Below are 20,782 nucleotides of genomic sequence, written 5' to 3' on the forward strand. Positions count from 1 at the left end.
CTCAAAAAGGTCTCCTCAGTCTCCCTACATTTGATGTCTACTATTTCAATGCACGACGAAGCCAAATGTCTGGTTTGTGGATTATAGTCTAAAGTGTAGAATTCTTGAAACAGCTCTCTGTTGTCCTCCATTTTTAGTGTTTTACACTGGTATCTACATTTGCAGGTAGCAATCAATAAAGGGAGCACGATGTAATGATAAGTATAGTTAAACACATTAACATCAAACGCAAAGGCTATGACAGCGCATTACAATATGATGTTTGTGAATAGTGTATGGAATCTCCCATTTCACAGAAGTATAGTGTTAGATTGGCATCGACATTTATGCACGCACCTGTTCAGCAGGGATTTTACCAGGTACTGGTTTGCTATTGTGGGCCAAATGTGGTTGCCCCGAATTCGGTTTGTGTTTCTTCACATTCCTCTTCCATTCACTATACTTAATTTTCTGTTTCCGGCCCCTATTTATATCTTCGCACATGCTCTGACTTAACGTCACACAATGTTCCTGCTCCATGTTTACAACGTTTCTGCATCCGAGCACCTCGCGGCGAATAGGAAACGAATGAGAAATGGTGCTTAATGTACATGTTTGCCAACATAACTTCATACACTGCTTATTCTTGGCACATACAACGTTTATGTGTGACAAACTGGTTTCTTAGAAAAGTGAGGGTTACAACATTTTTGCCGGCAGGTATTCATATATGTACAAGTTTTGTTTCACAATGGCTTGAAAGCAAGTTCACATTTTTTTTTTTTTTTTTAAGGGGGAGGGGGGCATAAATTTTACAGCCCCAATGGATTCATGGTTTTAATTAACAACAAACCGAACTATTATCAACAACAGGGTAACTACTGATCAGGAGGGGATTTACAACAGGGATTACCCTTAAATGAAAGCTATTGGACCAAACAAATTACATTTTGTAACATGCAATTACTGTGTTTTTATTATTGGTAACACCTCATTCTACAACTACTCCAGTATTACGTGAAAGTGCAGTCAAACCACCAGTTTATTACTTAACCTGCATACACACAGTGTGCAACAATGAAATTTGCTGATTTGAATGGGACACCATGAAAGGATGTGTGGTAAGACTACATTAGGGATAGCCTCATTTGAAACGTTACATAGTTAAGTTGTTTACCAACAGTCTCAGTAGTGGACAAAGGAGCAGTGTGTGTTTGTCATTGAAGTCTGCTTTTCTAAAGACCAGTCAACTGTCACCACACCGCGTAGATTTCAAGCAGATTTTAATATTCCATCAAATGTGGGTCCTGTAGTGGGTAACTCAATTTTTTCAGGGCACCTGGAAATGTGCAAAAAAAGAACGGGTTTATCAAGGACCACTTCACTACAAAACATCAAGACAATGAGATTCTTTCTTGAGATCTCTTCAGCAATCAGTCCTAGCACACAGCTGGTCTTTGACTTTCGGATCATTCTGTGTGACAAGTACTTCATTTCGATCTCCATTACCAGCCATACAAGTTCACTGTGGTGCAACCACTCAATGAATGTGAATTTGTTGTTCAGTAAAAAAGTAGCCTGGTGTCCTTTAGTGGTGAGTCACATTTTCATGTGGCTATGTGCACGAATAAATGAAACCTGTGTTACTGAAGTGTTAACAACCACAGAACTTCATGTTAGCTTACAGTAACATAGAACCATGGCAGAGATAGCGCAAACTGCAATGTGTGTTTTGTGCAAAAAAATTCCCCAGTCACTGGTCACTAGATGTCCTTGAGAAATAATCTTGAGGCTGGCACGCTCGCCAGATTTAGCACCCTTGCAACTTTTTTTTTTTTTTTTTTAAATCTATTATATAATGTTTATATTTATATAATGTTTATATTGGCTATCCGTGGATGCTTCCACACTTGAAGAAGAATATTCATGAAGCAATAGTCGACATTCTCATCCTCTATCATTTTTAGAAATGTGTAATTTTAAATTTCCAATTATGCAGAAACACAAAACATAAAATGCTAAGACATTTATTTTTCTTTTATAAACCTTTCAAATCAGCAGTTTTTATTGTTGCACTATTTATGATAAAAGCAACCACTGCTCAACAATACAATAACCTTTTCTTTCAGACAAACACACTTGCAAAGCAATGCTGCATTCTATCAAGATCTATGAATCACGGGCCAAATATTGACTGAAATATGAAAAACTTTAAATTACATAATACGTAAAGATGTCTTAGTTAATGTAGCTTTCACTTTAAATAAATAACAACAGTAATGCTTCTGTGTTTGTGAAAATTTATGTGAGCATCTACGTGCGAGTCATAGAAAATATGATTTTTTCTTTATGCTTTTGCTGAAACACTGTAGAACATTTGCAATGCCCACTAAGTACAACATGAAGGTTTATATCTGTTTATTGACTTTTCAATCAAGAGTTTTACAGAGAAAAAGGTTTGTGATGACAGGTATTCTACAAGGTTTTTTAACAAATTATAAAAAATTATGTTTGGCCATTTCTACTACATGGAAGTGGAGATTTTTACACCCAGTACAATTTTCTGCTTCAGTCTCTCCATGTAATTTCATTTATGTATTGGATATACGATGTCTTTGGCTACACAAAAATGTGGGTCTCTGCTTACAGTAAAAGAATTTTCACACTTACACTGGATTTCCATTAACACACACATAGTATCAGTGTCAAGTCAGAATGGAGCAGTACTGCTCAAAGAATACTGTGCCTTTAACTTTGATCAGTGGGTTTCTTCCTCAAATGGTGATGATACTGCAGTGGTTCACCAAATAGAAATCACTTTGTTCATTGCACTGTAGTATATCACATCAAGCACAGTATATCACATCAAGTAAATGCAACAAGGAAAAAACAAAATAATTGTCCTAATGTCCTTATACAAAATTGACAAAGAACTGTCTTCTATACACTGACTCAATTACTGTGCTGACGCAAAAACGTCTTCATACACCAGGGAACTCAATACCATTGGTCATTGCCCTGCTGAGTGTATGACTGGCTGTACACCTGCGTCTGTTGCTGCCCATACGTTGCTGTAGGCTGTTGCTGCCCATATGCTGCAGTCGTCTGTTGCTGTCCATATGCCGCTGTTGGCTGTTGCTGCCCATATGTCGCTGTCGTCTGTTGCTGCCCATATGCTGCTCTCGTCTGTTGCTGCTCCTGCCCAAATGACTGTGTCTGCTGCTGCTGCTGCTGCTGCTGCTGCTCTTGCCCATATGTGTGTGTTGGCTGCTGCTCATATGTCTGTTTTTCTCCATAAGTCTGCTGTTCATAAGCCTGTTGTCCGTAAGGCTGCTGCCGATTGTACGTTTGTTGTTGGCCATATGACTGTTGGCCATATGATTGTTGTTGGCCATATGGCTGTTGTTGGCCATATGATTGTTGCTGTCCATACTGCTGTTGTGACCCATATGACTTTTGTTGTCCATATGACTGTTGGCCATATGGCTTCTGGCCATATGGCCTTTGCCCAAACTGCTTTTGCCCATATGGCCTTTGACCATATTGCTTTTGTCCATACGGCCTTTGGCCATACGATTGTTGCCTGTAAGGCCTATTGTACTGGCGCTGGGTTTGTTCATCATCTTCGTCATCGTCATCATCATCATCATCATAGTCGTCTTCAGAATCTTCATAATTCTGTAACATACCTTCTGTTAGTAACACTTTTAGACTAGAATTCCCATGCTGTCTACAAATTTTTCCCACCAATTGCAGTAACTTCTGTCACAGTCTTTGTCACTACAGGATTTAACAGAAATAATTCTCTGATTTTGAGAGATCACTCCACTCTGAAGTGCAATTAGAAAAAATTTGAACACACACGCACACACACACACACACACACACACACACACACACACACACACACACGAGAGAGAGAGAGAGAGAGAGAGAGAGAGAGAGAGAGAGAGAGGTTACATTTAGAGAAAGTACCCATGTTGCAACCCATTAAATCACATTAACAGTTAATATCACTCAAGTGGTGATCATTATCAATTACACACTGTTGCTGTTTAGCAATGAGGTACAATTTCAACTGTAAGACATTGTAAACAAGTATTCAAGGCCAATAACTGACCCACTGAATGAATGTCCATTTCATAGACCCCATGATCTATGCGGTTCATTATCACTAAATCTAGCACGTGTTGTCTGCATGATATTGAGGCAATGACAGGAACCATGGCATTTGACAGATGTTTCGACATTTTAAGGAACTTTCTGTGGACACAGCATGAAACTGAAAATAATGCACAGTTCCATAATGACAGAGGCACAGCTCATATCTTTATTTTTCATTGGCCTGTTCAGTTCCTTGGTCCCCATCAGTTTAGCATTTTTTCTAACTTCTAATCCTCTGTAAAGATATGTAAAATAAAGTCTGTATGAAAATAACAATTAAAGGGCGTCAATACAACAAGAAAATTTACCTGTCTGCAATTACTTGCAAGGTCACAGATAATTTGCATGAACTGTTATCAGTGTGTGGTTGATAAATGTCACCTATTGGTAGCTTTTCTCTTAAAAATTAAAAAATCTTACAAATAAAAGAATTTTGAACATTCCTTACTTCATTTGTTTTTATTGCCCTTAAAAAAATAGACTGAAAATTAGTTTCATGTACATATTATAGACTGATAATGATAATGCATCATGAAAGGAAGACGAAGCTTAAAATGTTGTATTCAACTGACTGCAAGGACAGGAGGAGTGCATTCGGCAAAAAACACTGAACATCTTATCAAGAGGTCAGAGGACTGTAATATTGGAAAGTTGGGAGATGAAATTTCTGTCAGCTAAAGCTATTCCCTCTAAGTACATTTATCGGGTGTCTCTGCTAAGAATTGCAACATGCATTTTCTCTGATGTTTGTGCAGATATTTTCAATTTTATTTACGCAATGTATGGATGGAGTCAGCCCTAAACAAATAAGGCACATTACGTGTTTCACACAATGTCCAGTATCAACAGAAAACTGTATTTCTCATTACATACATTTTTTTAATGTAAAATTATGTGACCATTCAATTGAACCGACATAGCAAGGGCTGCAAAACACAAATATTAACCAGTAATCTAGCAAGCAACAATGCAGTAGCATTGTTGTATGGCAGTGAAAAGACAGGCAATGCATTAAGAGTCTGCACAAGAGCCGGGCAGGCCATGCAGTGAAGACATGTAAAACAAAAATTTACTGATATGACAAATGTTGAGAGAACATCAGAACTAATTGCTTTTTACTTCAGATAAAGATCTGTATATGTATGTTCACATCTTCTGTGCACGACTTGCCCTGTGCCATACTGTCTGTCCACTACTGTCATGCAGCAGCAGTACTGAGATGTAACTGGACTACTGGCCATTTCTTATGTTTTTCTGTTTCTTGTGTTGTTAAACTAAATACCACAGCAGTTTAAACTTGGACAACTTTGTCACAAGTACACACAAAATTACACTTATCCCCCCTCCCGTGAGATTGACACCAATGTCTTCTACTGACACTGGGTACTGTATGAAACACATGACGAGCAGTATTTGTTTGGACTCACTGCATCTACACATTACAAAATCAGAATTACAAATATCTGATGTAAGATCAGACCAAAACCCACCTGAAAACCCTCAGAAGACACACATGGAATAGTGGAGAAGTGTTGCTACCATAAGCAGGGGAAACAGTTGTGACTGAATACATATAAAACAAATAATAGATTGTTAAGTGCAGCAGCAACCCACCAAATGAAAATCTTCTACAGAATGTCAAAACGGATCTAAGTCAATCACACTGAAGACAGAAATCAAACAGAGCCACAGCCAGTGAAACCAAGATATTACTACCTCAAAATTTTCTGCAATTCATTAAAACTTAATGCTATCTACCAACTGGCATAATAATTCTGCACTGATTTTTAACACATTTACATGCTTTATTTGAGTGAAAATTAGTATTTTTAATGTTTAATGAACAAATGTGATTTCTGAATGTATCACAGCAAGATACTTCAGGATCACTTTGCAACTGAATGGGATGTGAAAATAGAAGAACTTGATGACAATCATAAATTATTAACTTTACCTAGTAAAATTGTCCACAATAAATTTATACAAGTACTTAACTACACACACCAACATGCAGCAACCTTTTAAAACAATACGAACTGATGGGTCCAGGAAAAGGAATAGCTAAGTCCATTTTTACAATTTTGAGTTTTCAGCAGTATATGAATGTGTGGAACAGACCCAGTATTTCCTACTATAGTAAGTATGGAAAAACCACTAAGTCATACTGTAAATGAGGTTCAAAAAGTCTCTGTCCAGAGGAAAAGGGGGGGGGGGGGGGAGAGGGTGCAGGGGGAGTCTTAGTGTGGTGTCACCGCCAGACACCACACTTGCTAGGTGGTAGCTTAAATTGGCCGCGGTCCATTTAGTACATGTCGGACCCGCGTGTCGCCACTGTGTGATCACAGACCGAGCGCCACCACAAGGCAGGTCTCGAGATACGATATAGCACTCGCCCCAAATGTACGACGACTTTGCTAGCGACTACACTGACGAAGCCTTTCTCTCATTTGCCGAGAGACAGTTAGAATAGCCTTCAGTTAAGTCCATGGCTACGACCTAGCAAGGCACCATTAACCGTATCTGAAGATAGTCTTATTTGTATTATCAAGAGCGATGTACCACAAGGATGGAATAAAGATAAGTATTCGAGGAGCTGCATACTTTTCTTATTAGAATTCACTACTTATCCTGTTCCAGAATTCACGCCCGTCTGCGTTAGATTTCGGCCTCCTCTATCTACAAGGTGTTGGCACATTTAACAACACATCATTGGCGACGATTTAACGGAAAGGGTCTTGTTCTTTCTAATTGCTTACATTTACTTGTGTCATGGCTTCGCCAGATGTACTGTCCGAATTTTATCGCTTGCAGACTCAGCAGACGCAGGCGTTATTGGATGCCCTTGGCCAGCTCGTCCAGGGTCAACGTGCCATTCAAACCGATGCGGCAGCCGCCGCTTCACCGCTACCACAGCCACAACATGCAGTTGCACTGCCTTTTCGGCCCTACGACCCGGACGTGGAAGCGTGGACCGAGTGGTCCCGCCAGTTTGGATTTCATCTCGCCGCCTACAGAATTCAAGGTACCGAGCGGCAGCCTCATTTATTGGCGTGTGTAGGGGTGCAAACGTACCGAGTGATAGTGAAATTGTTTCCCCGACACGACGTAGCAACTCTGTCCTACGATGAAATTTTGTCGGCATTGGACGCCTATTTCAAAGAAACAGTTAATGTAGTTGCAAAAAGGTATACGTTCTTTCGTACAAAACGTACGGCTGGTCAAACTAATCAGGAGTGGGTTGCAACTTTGCAAGGCCTTACTAGGGATTGTGCGTTTGAATGAGACTGTGGCCTTCCTTATTCAGATACTATGGTGCGTGATGCAATTGCACAGAACGTTTCTGATGTTCGCATACGGGAGCAAATTTTGAAACTAGTTAATCCCTCCCTTCAACAAGTGATAGACATATTGGATAGGCAAGACACACTTGACTGTGCTCAGGACTCATTTGCAACTTCGCCAGCCGTGTGTAACATTAACCGGCCTGCCAGGCGCGCTGCGCGGCCCGGTCAACTGCCCTCGCGCACACCAACGCAGCTGCCGCCACGCTATACACCAGGTGTGCCGCGCCAGCACACAACTGCAGTGAAATCATGCCCGCGGTGTGCAACTAGACATTCGCGTGAACATTGCCCGTCACGCCAAGCTATTTGCTTTTTCTGTAATAAGGAAGGACATTGTAACGGAACTGAAATGATGGTGGGCTGACAGTAATTTGGAGCCCGCGCGTCGGAAACGGGCGCGCTGTTGTGAGACTGCCAGGGAGTGCACCCTGATGCCATCTATTGGCGAAACTGGGAATTAGCGCTGCCTCTCAGACAATGCACTAAGCTCTCGGAGTCAAATGTATTCTTTTTCTTGGTAATTATAAGTTATTACTGTATGATTTAATGTTATAAAGCGCTAGTAGTAAATTATTATGACTGGTATGAACTCCAGGGTAATAAATATAAATATTCTTAAATGCTAAATGATTTCGGTGAAAAGGTGGTAGGGGAACGCCCCCACTCTTGGTGATACGAGCGTAGCTAGAGGTAGCTGGAGACACAGGGACTGAACAATGGAATGGCCTGGGGAGTGTTGACGTGACCAGACGTACGTAACTGTGCTCACGCAAAAGTGATTGTGCAACAGCGAAGAGGCGAATATCGTCGCCGTTTGTGGAGTAGAACGCGACGAATGGTTGTCGAAGCCGTCTCGACGCCACTGGGGCTGATTGTAAGAGTTCCTGCGCCCAGATTTTATGGCGGACGTGCAGTAGCTTATACGAGTGCTACAGCTCGTAGTTCCAGCCGCCATTGAGGGCATGAGGCGTGAAGAGCTGCGTTAGCCACACGCATCTCACCACCAGCACCGACACGTCTACCCAAGGCAAGACTGCTTGCAATTGTTAAGTCGAACTTTGTATACATGTAAAAGGAGAATACCAGTTTTCTTTTGTGCAAGTGCAGAGGACAGAATATAGTAATGAGTAAAATTACGACGCATGTTGTTCATTGTAAAGTGTAGTAACCTGAAACATAGTGTAGTGAAATCAGACTGAGGCCACCATCGCCTCTTTCGTTTACAATTCTTTTGGGTGTAGAATACTTTAGCGTGTAAGAATGTCGAAAAGAGCATTGGTCACACCAGAATGAGTCGCCTATTTATAGTTACTTAAATTTTTCTGAGTAACCTTTCAAGTAAAGTCACTTAACTAATTCTATATCAATTGTCCAAAGAGTAATATCCAAAATCATTAAATAAGTTGAAGGATAGAATTTTGTTAACCTAAGTTGCATAAGTTGTCTTGGTGGTAATTACCAAGCCAACTCACAGAAATTGAGAGAGTATTTGCTTTGTAGAATCACCTAGAATGATCAGAAATAGTAATATTCAGAATTAAGTTTAAATTCAACTCAAGCCGTTTCACTTTGAAACGAGCCAAAAAATTGATTTATTCTTTTGCTCCTTCAGAGCTGGCGACCGTAGTTATAAGTATTTTCAGGAGGATTCGACGGTAAGTCTGCTGCTCTCGTCGTGCTGATAGGATTATCCACTGCTGCTAGCACTGGTGATTGGATACATAAGCTCACTACCAAGTTAAGTGGGTCAGGTAGGCAGTGTTACCGTGTGAACTGTAGGGCACTGTAGGCCGTGGATCGAACCCGTTCAATCATCACAGCTCTTTGGGAAATAGTCCGGTTAGGAGTGTGCTAATCATTAGGTAAATACTGGCGAGTAACGGTCAAAATGTATACGCAGGTGAATTTAGCAAGGTCCATGTAGCACCTAGTTAATGTGGTGCAATGGCGAGGGTAGGAGTGGAGTAAAAGTGAGCTGAGCTTGTGGCAGCTGTTCTGTATTCAAAGATTAATAACGTGAATTCACTACTACCTCTTACCATTAGGACTGAGCTATTTACGGTTAAAATACGTAGCAGTAAGCGCAAAGGCGTGACAGCTACAAGTCCGTATTGGCTTTATACGTACGGAAGTAGGAAGCGGGTCATTCCGTCAGTGGAGGGTGTTAAAACAACCGAGTCAGTTGAGAACATACCCCATTTACTGATGGAAAGATTCGGCGGTTCGGTCGCAACATGTTCGACGTGTTTGCCAGAAAAAGCTCAGATCAGACAATCACAACAATTCCAGGCCTTTTGCTTCGCGCCGGAATCGAACCATGGACACTCAGGCTCGTGGACCTTCGCCCATGGACATTCATGTAGTTACTTCCACCCCGTCCAGTGCCACTTTCTCTAACAGTGACTGTGTTCGTCCCACAAAAAGTGTGCGTCGACGTCGCCGGAAATCACGTCAATTAGCGAGTGATGCTGTACCTGTATCAGTTCAAATTGCACGAGACAGTCGCTCTTGTCGTCAGCAGGACAATAAACTTTTAGTAGATTTGGACTTTAATGGCAAGGTCATACCATTCCAGCTCGATACCGGAGCTGCAGTTTCACTGCTCAATCACGACACGTACAAACAACTGGGCAAACCTCCGTTGCGTGCCGCAAATGTTCAGTTAAAAAGTTATTCAGGACAACCGAAATTTTTCAGAGCGCGCACTGTTCCTCACGCATTGCGTGTTGAGGTCGCAAGAACATTACACGCTTTAGCATCACAAGGTGTGAGTGAATGTGCGCAATGCCTCTTCCATTTCAGCTCCGCTTCATAGCTTACGCCGTAAGGGTGTTCCGTTCGTCTGGACGACGGAATGCGAACGCGCCTTTCGCCAGTTGAAATCGGCGTTGCTTTCTAATACTTGCCTTATGCCATTCGATCCCCAGAAACCCCTTTTGTTGATGGTAGATGCAACGGATTTCGGGATCGGTGCTGTGCTTGCGCACAAAGTTGGCTCGCATGATCGCCCTATTGCCTTTGCGTCCAAATTGCTCTCATCTGCGCAAAGAAATTATTCACAGATAGAGAAAGAAGCTTTGGCTCTCGTCTTTGGTGTTACTAAGTTTCATGATTTCTTGTATGGTCGTCACTTTACCATCATCACAGACCACAAACCTTTGACATCGCTTTTTCATCCGAACACGCCCGTACCTCCGCGTACAGCGCAGAAATTCATTTGCTGGTCTATTTTCCTCTCGCAGTACCGCTACGATATCTTGTATCGGTCCACTGCTAAGCACGGAAACGCCGATGCGTTGTCCCGTTTGCCTGTTGCTGAGGATAAAGCATTTGATTCTTCCGAACTTGCTTGAGTGTTCATTGATTCGGAAACCGATGAAGTGGTCGAATCGTTTCAGATTGATTTTCGTCGTGTAGCTACAGCCACAGCTGCTGACTCTGTCCTTGCTACCGTTTTGCGTTTTGTTGCTACGCAATGGCCTTTGTCAAAGTCTCGGATCGAGGATCCGTTGGTCCGCCGATTTTTTGCTCATAGGGAGAGACTTTTTGTCCGACGTGGTGTTTTGTTGTTGCGTTCTGATAATGATCAGTCCAGAGTCGTGGTCTCACGTTCGTTACAGTCCTCTGTATTACGACTTCTTCACCAAGGACATTGGGGTATAGTGCGAACGAAACAACTTGCTCGTCAGCACTGTACTTGGTTCGGAATCGATGCTGCGATTACGAATATGTGTTCTTCTTGCATGGCGTGTGCCGAACAACAATCCGCACCGCCGCAGAAAGTCTTTGCATGGCCGAAAGCCACTTCCCCTTGGTAACGCTTGCACATCGATTTTGCTGGTCCATTCTGGAATGCTCGATGGTTGGTTCTGGTAGATGCCTTCAGTAATTTTCTAATGTTGTCCGGATGTCTTCCACGACGTCCTCTGCCACCATCCAAGCGTTGTCTGCTATCTTTTGCATTGAAGGTCTTCCGCAGACTATTGTTTCCGACAATGGCCCACAATTCATGTCCGCAGAATTTCAGTCATACTGCCAGGCCAACGGTATTCAACATCTGACATCCGCGCCGTTTTCACCTCAAACGGTGCCGCGGAACGATTGGTCCGGACTTTCAAGTCACAGATGTTGAAGTTGAAAGAGTCGCATTCTCGGGAGGACACGTTGTTGCTCTTTTTGTCATCGTATCGCTCTCAGCCCCGAGATGGTCGCTCGCCGGCTGAGTTGCTCCACGGTCGTCCTCATCGAACCTTGATGTCTTTGCTGCACCCGCCGCATCAGGTTCCTGTGCAGCGGCAGACTCCTGCTTTTGCTCCAGGCGACGTTGTGTTCTATCGCAATTATCGAGGTTCACGACGTTGGCTCGCAGGGCGCATTCTTCGCTGCCTCGGCCGCGCGATGTATTTGGTTTTGGGGGCCTCTGGTGAGGTGCGTCGGCATCTCAATCAGCTGCGCCTCTGTCGTCGCACGGGTTCTGCCGCTCCCCGTCTGCTTTCAGCGACGGTGCCGTCCGGTCAGCGCCCTGGGGACCCATCTACTGGCTCGCCTCATCCCCAGGTGTTACCGACGATGCCTTCCATTTTGCCCCATGGCGGCGCGCCGCCGCAGCCGCCTGTTCTCCCGCTTCGCTGCAGCCGCCAAGCGCCTCCCTGGGTCACGCGCCGCCGATCGCTTCCCGTGACCAGCTGTCCTCCGCCATGGAACTCTTGCCCGCTCCGGACCACATGACGTCATCGCGTGTCGGATACCCCAACGCAATGGAGGTCGACCCTTCGGCCCCTCCTGTCTCTTTACGGGTGCATACACCGCATGTTGACGTGCACCCTGGACTAGGTTTTCAGGCGTTTCCTAGCTTCCCTCGGACCGAATGGCCGGGTGCGGGTGGCACAGCCTCGCCTGTTGTTAGGCTCCCCATCTCATCGCACACGTCAACATGGGGTCCTCCCCACGGCGGGCGGAAGCCTTATAACACGACCGTTCGCCGATTTGCGGGGGAGGAATGTGGTGTCACCGCCAGACACCACACTTGCTAGGTGGTAATTTAAATCGGCCGCGGTCCATTTAGTACATGTCAGACCCGCGTGTCGCCACTGTGTGATCGCAGACCGAGCGCCACCACAAGGCAGGTCTCGAGATACGATATAGCACTCGCCCCAAATGTACGACGACTTTGCTAGCGACTACACTGACGAAGCCTTTCTCTCATTTGCCGAGAGACAGTTAGAATAGCCTTCAGCTAAGTCCATGGCTACGACCTAGCACGGTGCCATTAACCGTATCTGAAGATAGTCTTATTTGTATTATCAAGAGCGATGTACCACAAGGATGGAATAAAGATAAGTATTCGAGGAGCTGCATACTTTTCTTATTAGGATTCACTATTTATCCTGTTCCAGAATTCACGCCCGTCTGCGTTAGATTTCGGCCTCCTCTATCTACAAGGTGTTGGCACATTTACCAACACATCACTTAGTATGTTAAGTGCTGGTCTGTAAATAACGATATAAGTTGCAGCTCTGACAAACTGTTGTTGTAAGACATTACTGTAATTATGTGCACTGTTGGCACATTAAGCTTACGTGTGATGGTCTGTACACAGTGCACTGAAGTTCTTGCAATTTTGTGAAAATACTGTTATGGATGGTGAGCCATTAAGTCATGACTGTAGTGAAATTATGGGAGGCAGTAACATACTCACGGAAGGAAAAAGAAAATAAAAAAAGGCTACTTATCTGTCCTAAATGAAATTTAATGTTTCATGAGGTAGGAGAAAATTGCCATTGTACTTTACAATGTTTTCACAACATCCCTGAAGGTACCAATAAAATATTTTAAAACAATTCAACATAATGGACTATGTAGATATGCAGAATGCCTATTTATGTCATCTCATTTCTGTACTTCCAATACAGCGCAACGAAAGATGGAAAAGTAGGGGATGGAGTCAAAGAAGTTTCAGTTTGTCATAAGGCATTTAGGGTAATGCATTGTTGAGTTGATTCTTAGAGAGAGAGAGAGAGAGAGAGTGTGAGTGTGTGTGCGGGTGTGTGTGTGTGTGTGTGTGTGTGTGTGTGTGTGTGTGTGTGTGTGTGTGTGTGGGGGGGGGGGGGGGGGGGGGGGGAGCATGTGTGCCCGTGTGAATGACCTAACGCATATGCTTTTCCTGGTTTTTAATTGTTTACATAAGCAAACCTTATATTGAAATTCATTGTCAGTCTTGTACAGTGCTGGTACTTTTTTTCCCTCTTTTCTTTCTGTCTGTACACTTTCTAAAAATGAATGTGTAAGAAAAAGAAATTTGTGCTGTTCAGTGTTAAGTTAGCAGCATTGAAATGACAAAGGAGAAACAATAAAAAAACGTGCTCATATATAATATTGGTGAAGTTACCACTGGTGACTTGCGAAGAAACCGACTTTCATTGGAACACTTTTCTTCATATAAATGCTCTGAAGGATCTCTCAACTAAAAAGCTATGAAGAAGTTAGAGTCTTAAGAAACAAGTGAGGCATTCATTTGGTTTATTCTTTTCAACATCCCCCCCTAACTTTCCATAGTACAAGTTTTCAATATTTCGAGATAGTCCCAGTCCCAGTCCCAGTCCCAGTCCCAGTCCCAGTCCCAGTCCCAGTCCCAGTCCCAGTCCCAGTCCCAGTCCCAGTCCCAGTCACCTAAAACTATCAAGACACTTTTCTACTGGAGATACCCCAGTTGATAAACAAAGAAACATGCCATGGACATTAAGTGCTGAAACAGCTAATACAGTTACACAGCATACTGCCTCCTTTCCAAGTAGTAACAGTAATTAGGCTTATGTGTGCTTCGAAGATCCACTGTTTATCAAATGCAATTTCTACATTTTTCCTTCATCCTGAACTTGTTGCCAAAAAAGATAGTAAGGATATCTGTTCAATGATTCGTACATTTTGTAACAACTATTATTGACATGGCTGTGAAAAACTGGAACATATTTTGTGATTTATATTCTTGCCAAAATGAGGACTAAACATTTATTCAATTTCTGTACAATTTGATTACAGCAAACAGAAGCTCTTTTCCCATAAGAGGACGTTCTATCAAGAATCAGATAAAAACATGGGCCTTATAAACCAGAAAGCTCACACAGAAGTCCCCAAAGATTAAATACAGGAGCTCCTATCAGCTCGGTCAAAGACTTTTCACCATTTAATGTTACTGAAGCGACATCTGAAACTTTTTGCCTATGGACAGCATTCCTTAAGCCCTTCCACAAGCAAAAGTGTCCCTTTCCTATGTGTCCAGTTAGGAACTCATTATAAACAGAACTCACTCAAGGCGTGCCAATACAGGACTTATAATCATCCAGCTGAAGAATTCAATGGACTATAGTGATTTGCGGGGGGTTTCAAGTAGCAGTAAGACTGCATGATAATCCCCAAACCTTACCAATTTATTTATTATGATAAAATTTCATATTCTAAAATGTTCCAAATGTTTCAAATCTACTACCCACATCTCGTGAGAAATACCAGGATCTAGAAGTTTTGAAAAATTTTTGTGGGTCAGCAGCACAAGAATATTATAACAGTCTCCCTATTGCTTGAAGTTCTCAGAACAGGCAATCTTCACTTTTTAAATGTAGTTTGATTCTTATTTCAAGCAATAAAGGAAAAGTCAATGCTTATGTTTCTTTCAATTCACAGACTCATGCCCTCCTTTCTTTGAACAAGGTACTCTTACTTGACTTAATCATCATCATCATCATCATCATCATCATCATCATCATCATCATCATCATCATCCGTTTCCCCTCTATACAACATCTGGTCGGGTTGGGGTATCAATGGTACTTTGTCACTTTACTGTCTTTCCACCATTCTTCTTCCACAATTTGGTTCCATAGCAGGTTTCTCCTCCTTCAACTCATCTTTATTGTATCAATCCATCTTTTTCTCTGTCTTCCTCTTGATCATTTTTCTTGTTATTCTTCCCTCTCCCATCCTCTTTACATGCCCAAACCATTTTAATCTATTCTTTTCAATTTTTTCAGTCAACTTCTCCACCCCAATTTCCTTCCTAACATCTTCATTTTTCACTCTCTCTCTCTCTCTCTCTCTCTCTCTCTCTCCCCCCTCATCTTCCCTAGCATACTTCTCAGAAACTTCATTTCACTGGATTGTATCGTACTCTCCTCTCCTCTAGTCACAGTCCAAGTCCCTGAGCTGTAAATTAGAGTAGGTGTGAAGTAGTTCTTGTATAGCACCAACTTGCACCTCATTGGCACTTCCCTTCCCCACACCAAGTCCCTCACACACTGGTACAATGTACTACTCTGTTGTATTCTTTTGCTAATTTCTGCCTCCAAAAGAGCATTCCCCATTAATACACTTCCCAAATATTTAAAGTTGTCCACTATTTCAATATACCGCCCCTTAATATGAATTCGTCCCTTGCCCTCTCTATCCCCTCTGGTTACCACCATGGTCTTGCTTTCCTCCACACTAAATTTCATTCCATATTTCTCGACCTTATCATTTAGGATGTCTATTTGTTTTTGTATCTCCTTACTGTTTGTTCTTCACACCACAATATCATCTGCAAATAGTAACAGCTTCATCTCCCTTCCTCTATGGGCTTCTTTCGTCTCTCTGACTATTTCATCCATCACCATTATAAATAGTAGTGGTGATATCACATTTCCTTGTTTTAGTGCCGTAACACTCTTAAACCATTCAGTTCTTCCAACTGATGTCTGCACACACAACAAGAGCTTTTTTCATACATTGCCTGGATGACTTCAAGTGTTTTCTTTCTAACTCCCTTTCTCTTCATGGCTGCCCATACCTCTTCTCTGGGAACACTTTCACTAGGTCGAGAAATGTCATCACCAGATCTTTCCCACACTCCCAATGTCTATCCATCAACTGTCTCATACTAAAGATCGAGTCCACTGCTGATCTACCATGACAAAAGCCATACTGCTCCTCTTCTAACTGCCCTTCCACTTTTACTCTCACTCTTCTTTCCAGTATCCTCTCCATTATTTTTGCTACTTGGGATAGGAGTGTGATCCCTTGATAATTGTCACATACATTCCTATCACCATTCTTGAGAACTGGGATTATTATTCCCTTTCTTCATATACACATTTTTGGGTCCAAATGCATCTTATTAGTCTATATAGCCACTGTAGCCCAACTGGTCCAGCTGCCTTATCTCCACAGTATAATTTCATCTACCCCAGGTGTCTTTCCTGTTTTCATTCTTCTCGCAGCTAGTTCCACTTCTAACATTGGTATATCCTCCTCTTCAACCAGACCCCTGGCGCACTTCTATTCCCTTTCCATTGCCGTTCTTCACATTTAGTAATTTATAGAAGTACTCTTTCCATCTTATCTTTTCCTTATCTCTTCTGGTTGGATTAATAGCTCTCCACTTTCCCCCTTCACTAGCTTTGTGTATGTTTTTTCCTTCCTCATACTCTTTGTAATTCCATACATCATCCTCTTACCACAAGTAACATCTTTTTCCAACTAATCATCTGAGGGTTGAAGCTCTTTTTTTCACGTTTGCTTTAACAATACATATGTTTTTGGACAGAATCCGCTTTTAGCAAAACACAGTTTTGTTTTTTAACCCAAACATGTTCAGTTGCAGCATCTTCAGTGGGTTTATTTCATGACTGTTAAAGATCAAGTTCTTTACTGTTTGTATACATGTAACTATTAGTTTTTAAATCATAATGACAGGTATTTGGAAAAAAAACACATAAAATTATGAATTCATACCTTTTTACCAGATGGTGTGGTTTCTCTGATGTGTTGTGTTTCAGCAGTGACTGTTTTGTTTCACAGTTTGTCATCTGCAGCCACTTACACCTCCAACACTTGGTTGAATTTCTCTCAGCTTTTCCTCTTTTCTTCTGCTAACATTTTCTTACACTTATTTTTACTATCCTGGTATTTCCTTTTACTTTCAGTTGTTCAGTCTCTGTTCCATTCATGCCAGATTTTCTTCTTTTCTTTTGCTGCCTCCATCACCCTCTCATTTCACCATGCGTCTCCTTTTCCTTTACCCTTCCGGACACTCTGCCACAGGTCTCAGCAGAGCTTACAAATGCTTCTTTGAACTTACCCCATTCCTCTTCCACACTGCTATACTCGTGTTAGGGATTTTACGCTTAAGTAACTCCTTGAACTTTTCTTGTACCATGCCATCCTTTAGTTTCCACACTTTTATTTTCCTTTCCCTTTCTTCCTTTATGTCTTTCAATTCATTGAATCTCATCTTTTCCACCACCACTCGACGGTTTCCATCAAAAGCCTCTCCCGGGAGTGCATTTACATCCATCAAGTGTCTCCAATTTTTCTTTTCCACCAGAAAGTAATCGATGGCCGTCTTTGTCCGTCTATCACCCCATCCATATCTCATTATCTTCTGGCTATTACTTTTACGGAACCATGTGTTGCCCACAATCAGCCCATTTCTTTCACAGAAATCAACCAGTTTCTCTCCTTCCTCATTTTTCCTCACATATCCATATGGGCCATTTATCTCCCCCATTCCCTTGCCTTTCTTTGCCTACCTGCACATTTAGGTCACCCATTACTATTGCTTCCATACCTGTAATTATACTCTCTAATAAGTCTAGAAAATCGTCTATATTTTCTTCTTTATTTCCTTACTTCACTTATTAACATGTAAAAATGACAGTTAGAATAAATATGTGATAATATTTTTACAGAATATAATGTAAGTTCTGTATTTTTGCAAAATAAGTTTAAATGCTACAGAACAGGAAGATTCAGAAAAGATTCAAACATAAATATTAATGTTCTGTAAAATGTATAAAACTGGGCTTGGCTCATTCTTATGCCTACAACTGCTCTGTACAGAAAGGTCTAGAGAGAGAGAGAGAGAGAGAGAGAGAGAGAGAGAGAGAGAGATCCAGAATATTCTAGAAAGCCCGGCACTATTTCAACTAAACTTATATGAAAAAAGAAAAAAGTGTTATAGGAATACGATTTCTCTAGCACTGCTAGGAATGGAGTAATGATAAATAGGGGAAATGGGGTGACATTTCTTCTAACAGTAAGTGTTGACGAGAACAGACAAACACATATAGAGAACAGGAAAACACAAATATTAAGCAGCAGTCCAGCCAGAAGTGACGCAATAACATTGCTACATGCTACATGGCGGTACCAGACAGCACAAGAGACCAGCATGAGTACACACACACACACACACACACACACACACACACACACACACAAAGCCATTGTATCACTGGGCTGTCCTTATCTTTTCAGGAGGTTTTAAGTGCAAAAAACTCATTTCATTACAAGAACCATACTTGCTTCAATGCCTTGGTTAATACAACTGTTCACAGTGTAACACGAACACAAAATTATATACCCCTCATTCTACTATCGTATGTTGAAAACCTCGTTCGAATATCAAACTGTTCATGAAATAAAAGCGATGCAAGGTTTAGGTAAATCATTTTCTATAATAAGAATTAATATCTGGTACCAGTCACAAAACTGCAGCATGCACGTATTTCTCGTTGGAAATACAACAGCAAAAATATTGTAACAGTATGGCTGGAGAGTAGAAACAATAATTTGTGAGACATATTTTGCACCAGAAGCCAAGGCTACCTCTATCACATCCCACAACCACTGTCTTCCCAGAGTTAGAGATGTTTATTATGTACCAGTTTTCTAACTGAACATTTATTATATATCAGCAAGCACAAGAAACAGGCAAGAAATACAAAACTGTTGACCTGGCAGTCTCCTTTCTGTAATATATAAGATACTCACTGGAATCAGAAACAAATAAATAGAATATATGATAGTTATTACTCAAGGAAAGGAACAACAGGGGAGTGACTCCAAGGGGGGAATGAAATTACAAAATGATGCAATGTGTATGAATTACCACTCTGCCTTTGTCGTTCAGTTTTGGGAAACCTTCTTACTACTATAACAGACCTTGAGACAGTGAATTAACTCGTGTTAGAGAACTGCTTTAGTTTCAACAAATTTCATCACAAAAGTGGGAAATAAATGACATGAAAATATTTCTCAACAGTTAGAGGAAGTTTTCAGATCTTTCCGTAGGTAAAACAAAGAATAAGAGTTAATGAGTCAACCTGAAGCAGATGATATTGCTCTGTTGACATTGAGACTGCAGACAAGCCTCAAAAGGGAATGGAAGAACTAAACAACCGAATTTAATTGAAGATTTGGAAATGAATTATAATGAGTCTAAAATAATCATAGAAGGAGTACAGGTTAATAACTCACCACACAGCTGAGGCACCATTTCCATTTTAAGTCTAAAATAGTGTACAATCAATATATTGACTGAAAAATCGTAAACATTGCCAACAAAGTGATTGAATCTGTTGATTAGCTGTTGTATTTAAGACACCAGAAGGGAAGATGGATACAGAAAGAAATAAACACTACAGCAAAAGTGGTCTGGAGTGCATTTGGTTAGCAAAGCTGTTTTCAAAATAGTTTTAGATGTGTAAGATACAAAGATTACATGTGTTTTGGCAGTAAGACGCGGTCTTCTAATGTGGGAAACTGTAAAACTCAAGTACCTTCTACAAAGAAATGGAGATATGGCTGTTGCAAATTGCTAGGAGTAAGAGGGAAAACAAACAAGTGGATAAGGTAACAGAATGAAATAAAAGACATATTTGTGACTAATGAAAATTAAATGACACTGAATGGGACAAGTAGCCAGATGAGAGAAAGGTAGATGAACCAAGAAAGACTGTTGGATGACAGTGGTACTCCAGTTATGATTATTCCGACTATTGATATGGTAACTCCACTTACCTACCATCAGAAAAATCTAGATGAAGATTGATGCTGAGCGTGAGGCGTTTATCATCAAGCAAGTTCTTAACTTGATTCAAAGAGATTATAAAATTCTGAGGTAATGACCCAACGGAAACACAGCAGGAGGCATTGGGGAATCATCAAGGAGCAACAACCACCACCACCACCACCACCACCACATTCATAGGGTACTCAGCTGTTTGGACCCTTAAACTAAAGTTATCATAAGAAAGTTCATAACCTGCTGAAGCATCCCAAAAAGTAAATGAAGATATCATTTTAACATAACATATAACAGTTGGAAAAACTGCTCCAAATAATGGTACAGGAAAAACAAAAGACCAAATGTGTAATTTGCACATAATTTCTTCTTTACACGTGACGAGACTATTTAGTTTTGGTGATTTCCTGAAAACAACTACATCTACAATCCACAAAACAACTTATGGTGTGTGGCG

The 20,782-nt window shown here is 41.4% G+C and overlaps 1 protein-coding gene across 3 annotated transcripts in view; it reads right to left on the reverse strand.

Annotated features, from left to right (window-relative positions):
* Positions 1–2,382: 2,382 nt before the first annotated feature.
* Positions 2,383–20,782, reverse strand: part of LOC124612413 (epsin-2-like) — a 93,067-nt gene continuing 74,667 nt past the window's right edge. For all 3 annotated transcript variants that reach the window (XM_047140611.1, XM_047140610.1, XM_047140612.1), the window contains one exon: positions 2,383–3,657. In XM_047140611.1, the coding sequence (XP_046996567.1) occupies positions 2,977–3,657 (681 nt within the window). In that variant the 3' untranslated portion in view covers positions 2,383–2,976. The remainder of the gene's footprint in view (positions 3,658–20,782) is intronic.

Source organism: Schistocerca americana, chromosome 4 (assembly GCF_021461395.2).
Source record: "Schistocerca americana isolate TAMUIC-IGC-003095 chromosome 4, iqSchAmer2.1, whole genome shotgun sequence".
Lineage (NCBI taxonomy): Eukaryota > Metazoa > Arthropoda > Insecta > Orthoptera > Acrididae > Schistocerca > Schistocerca americana.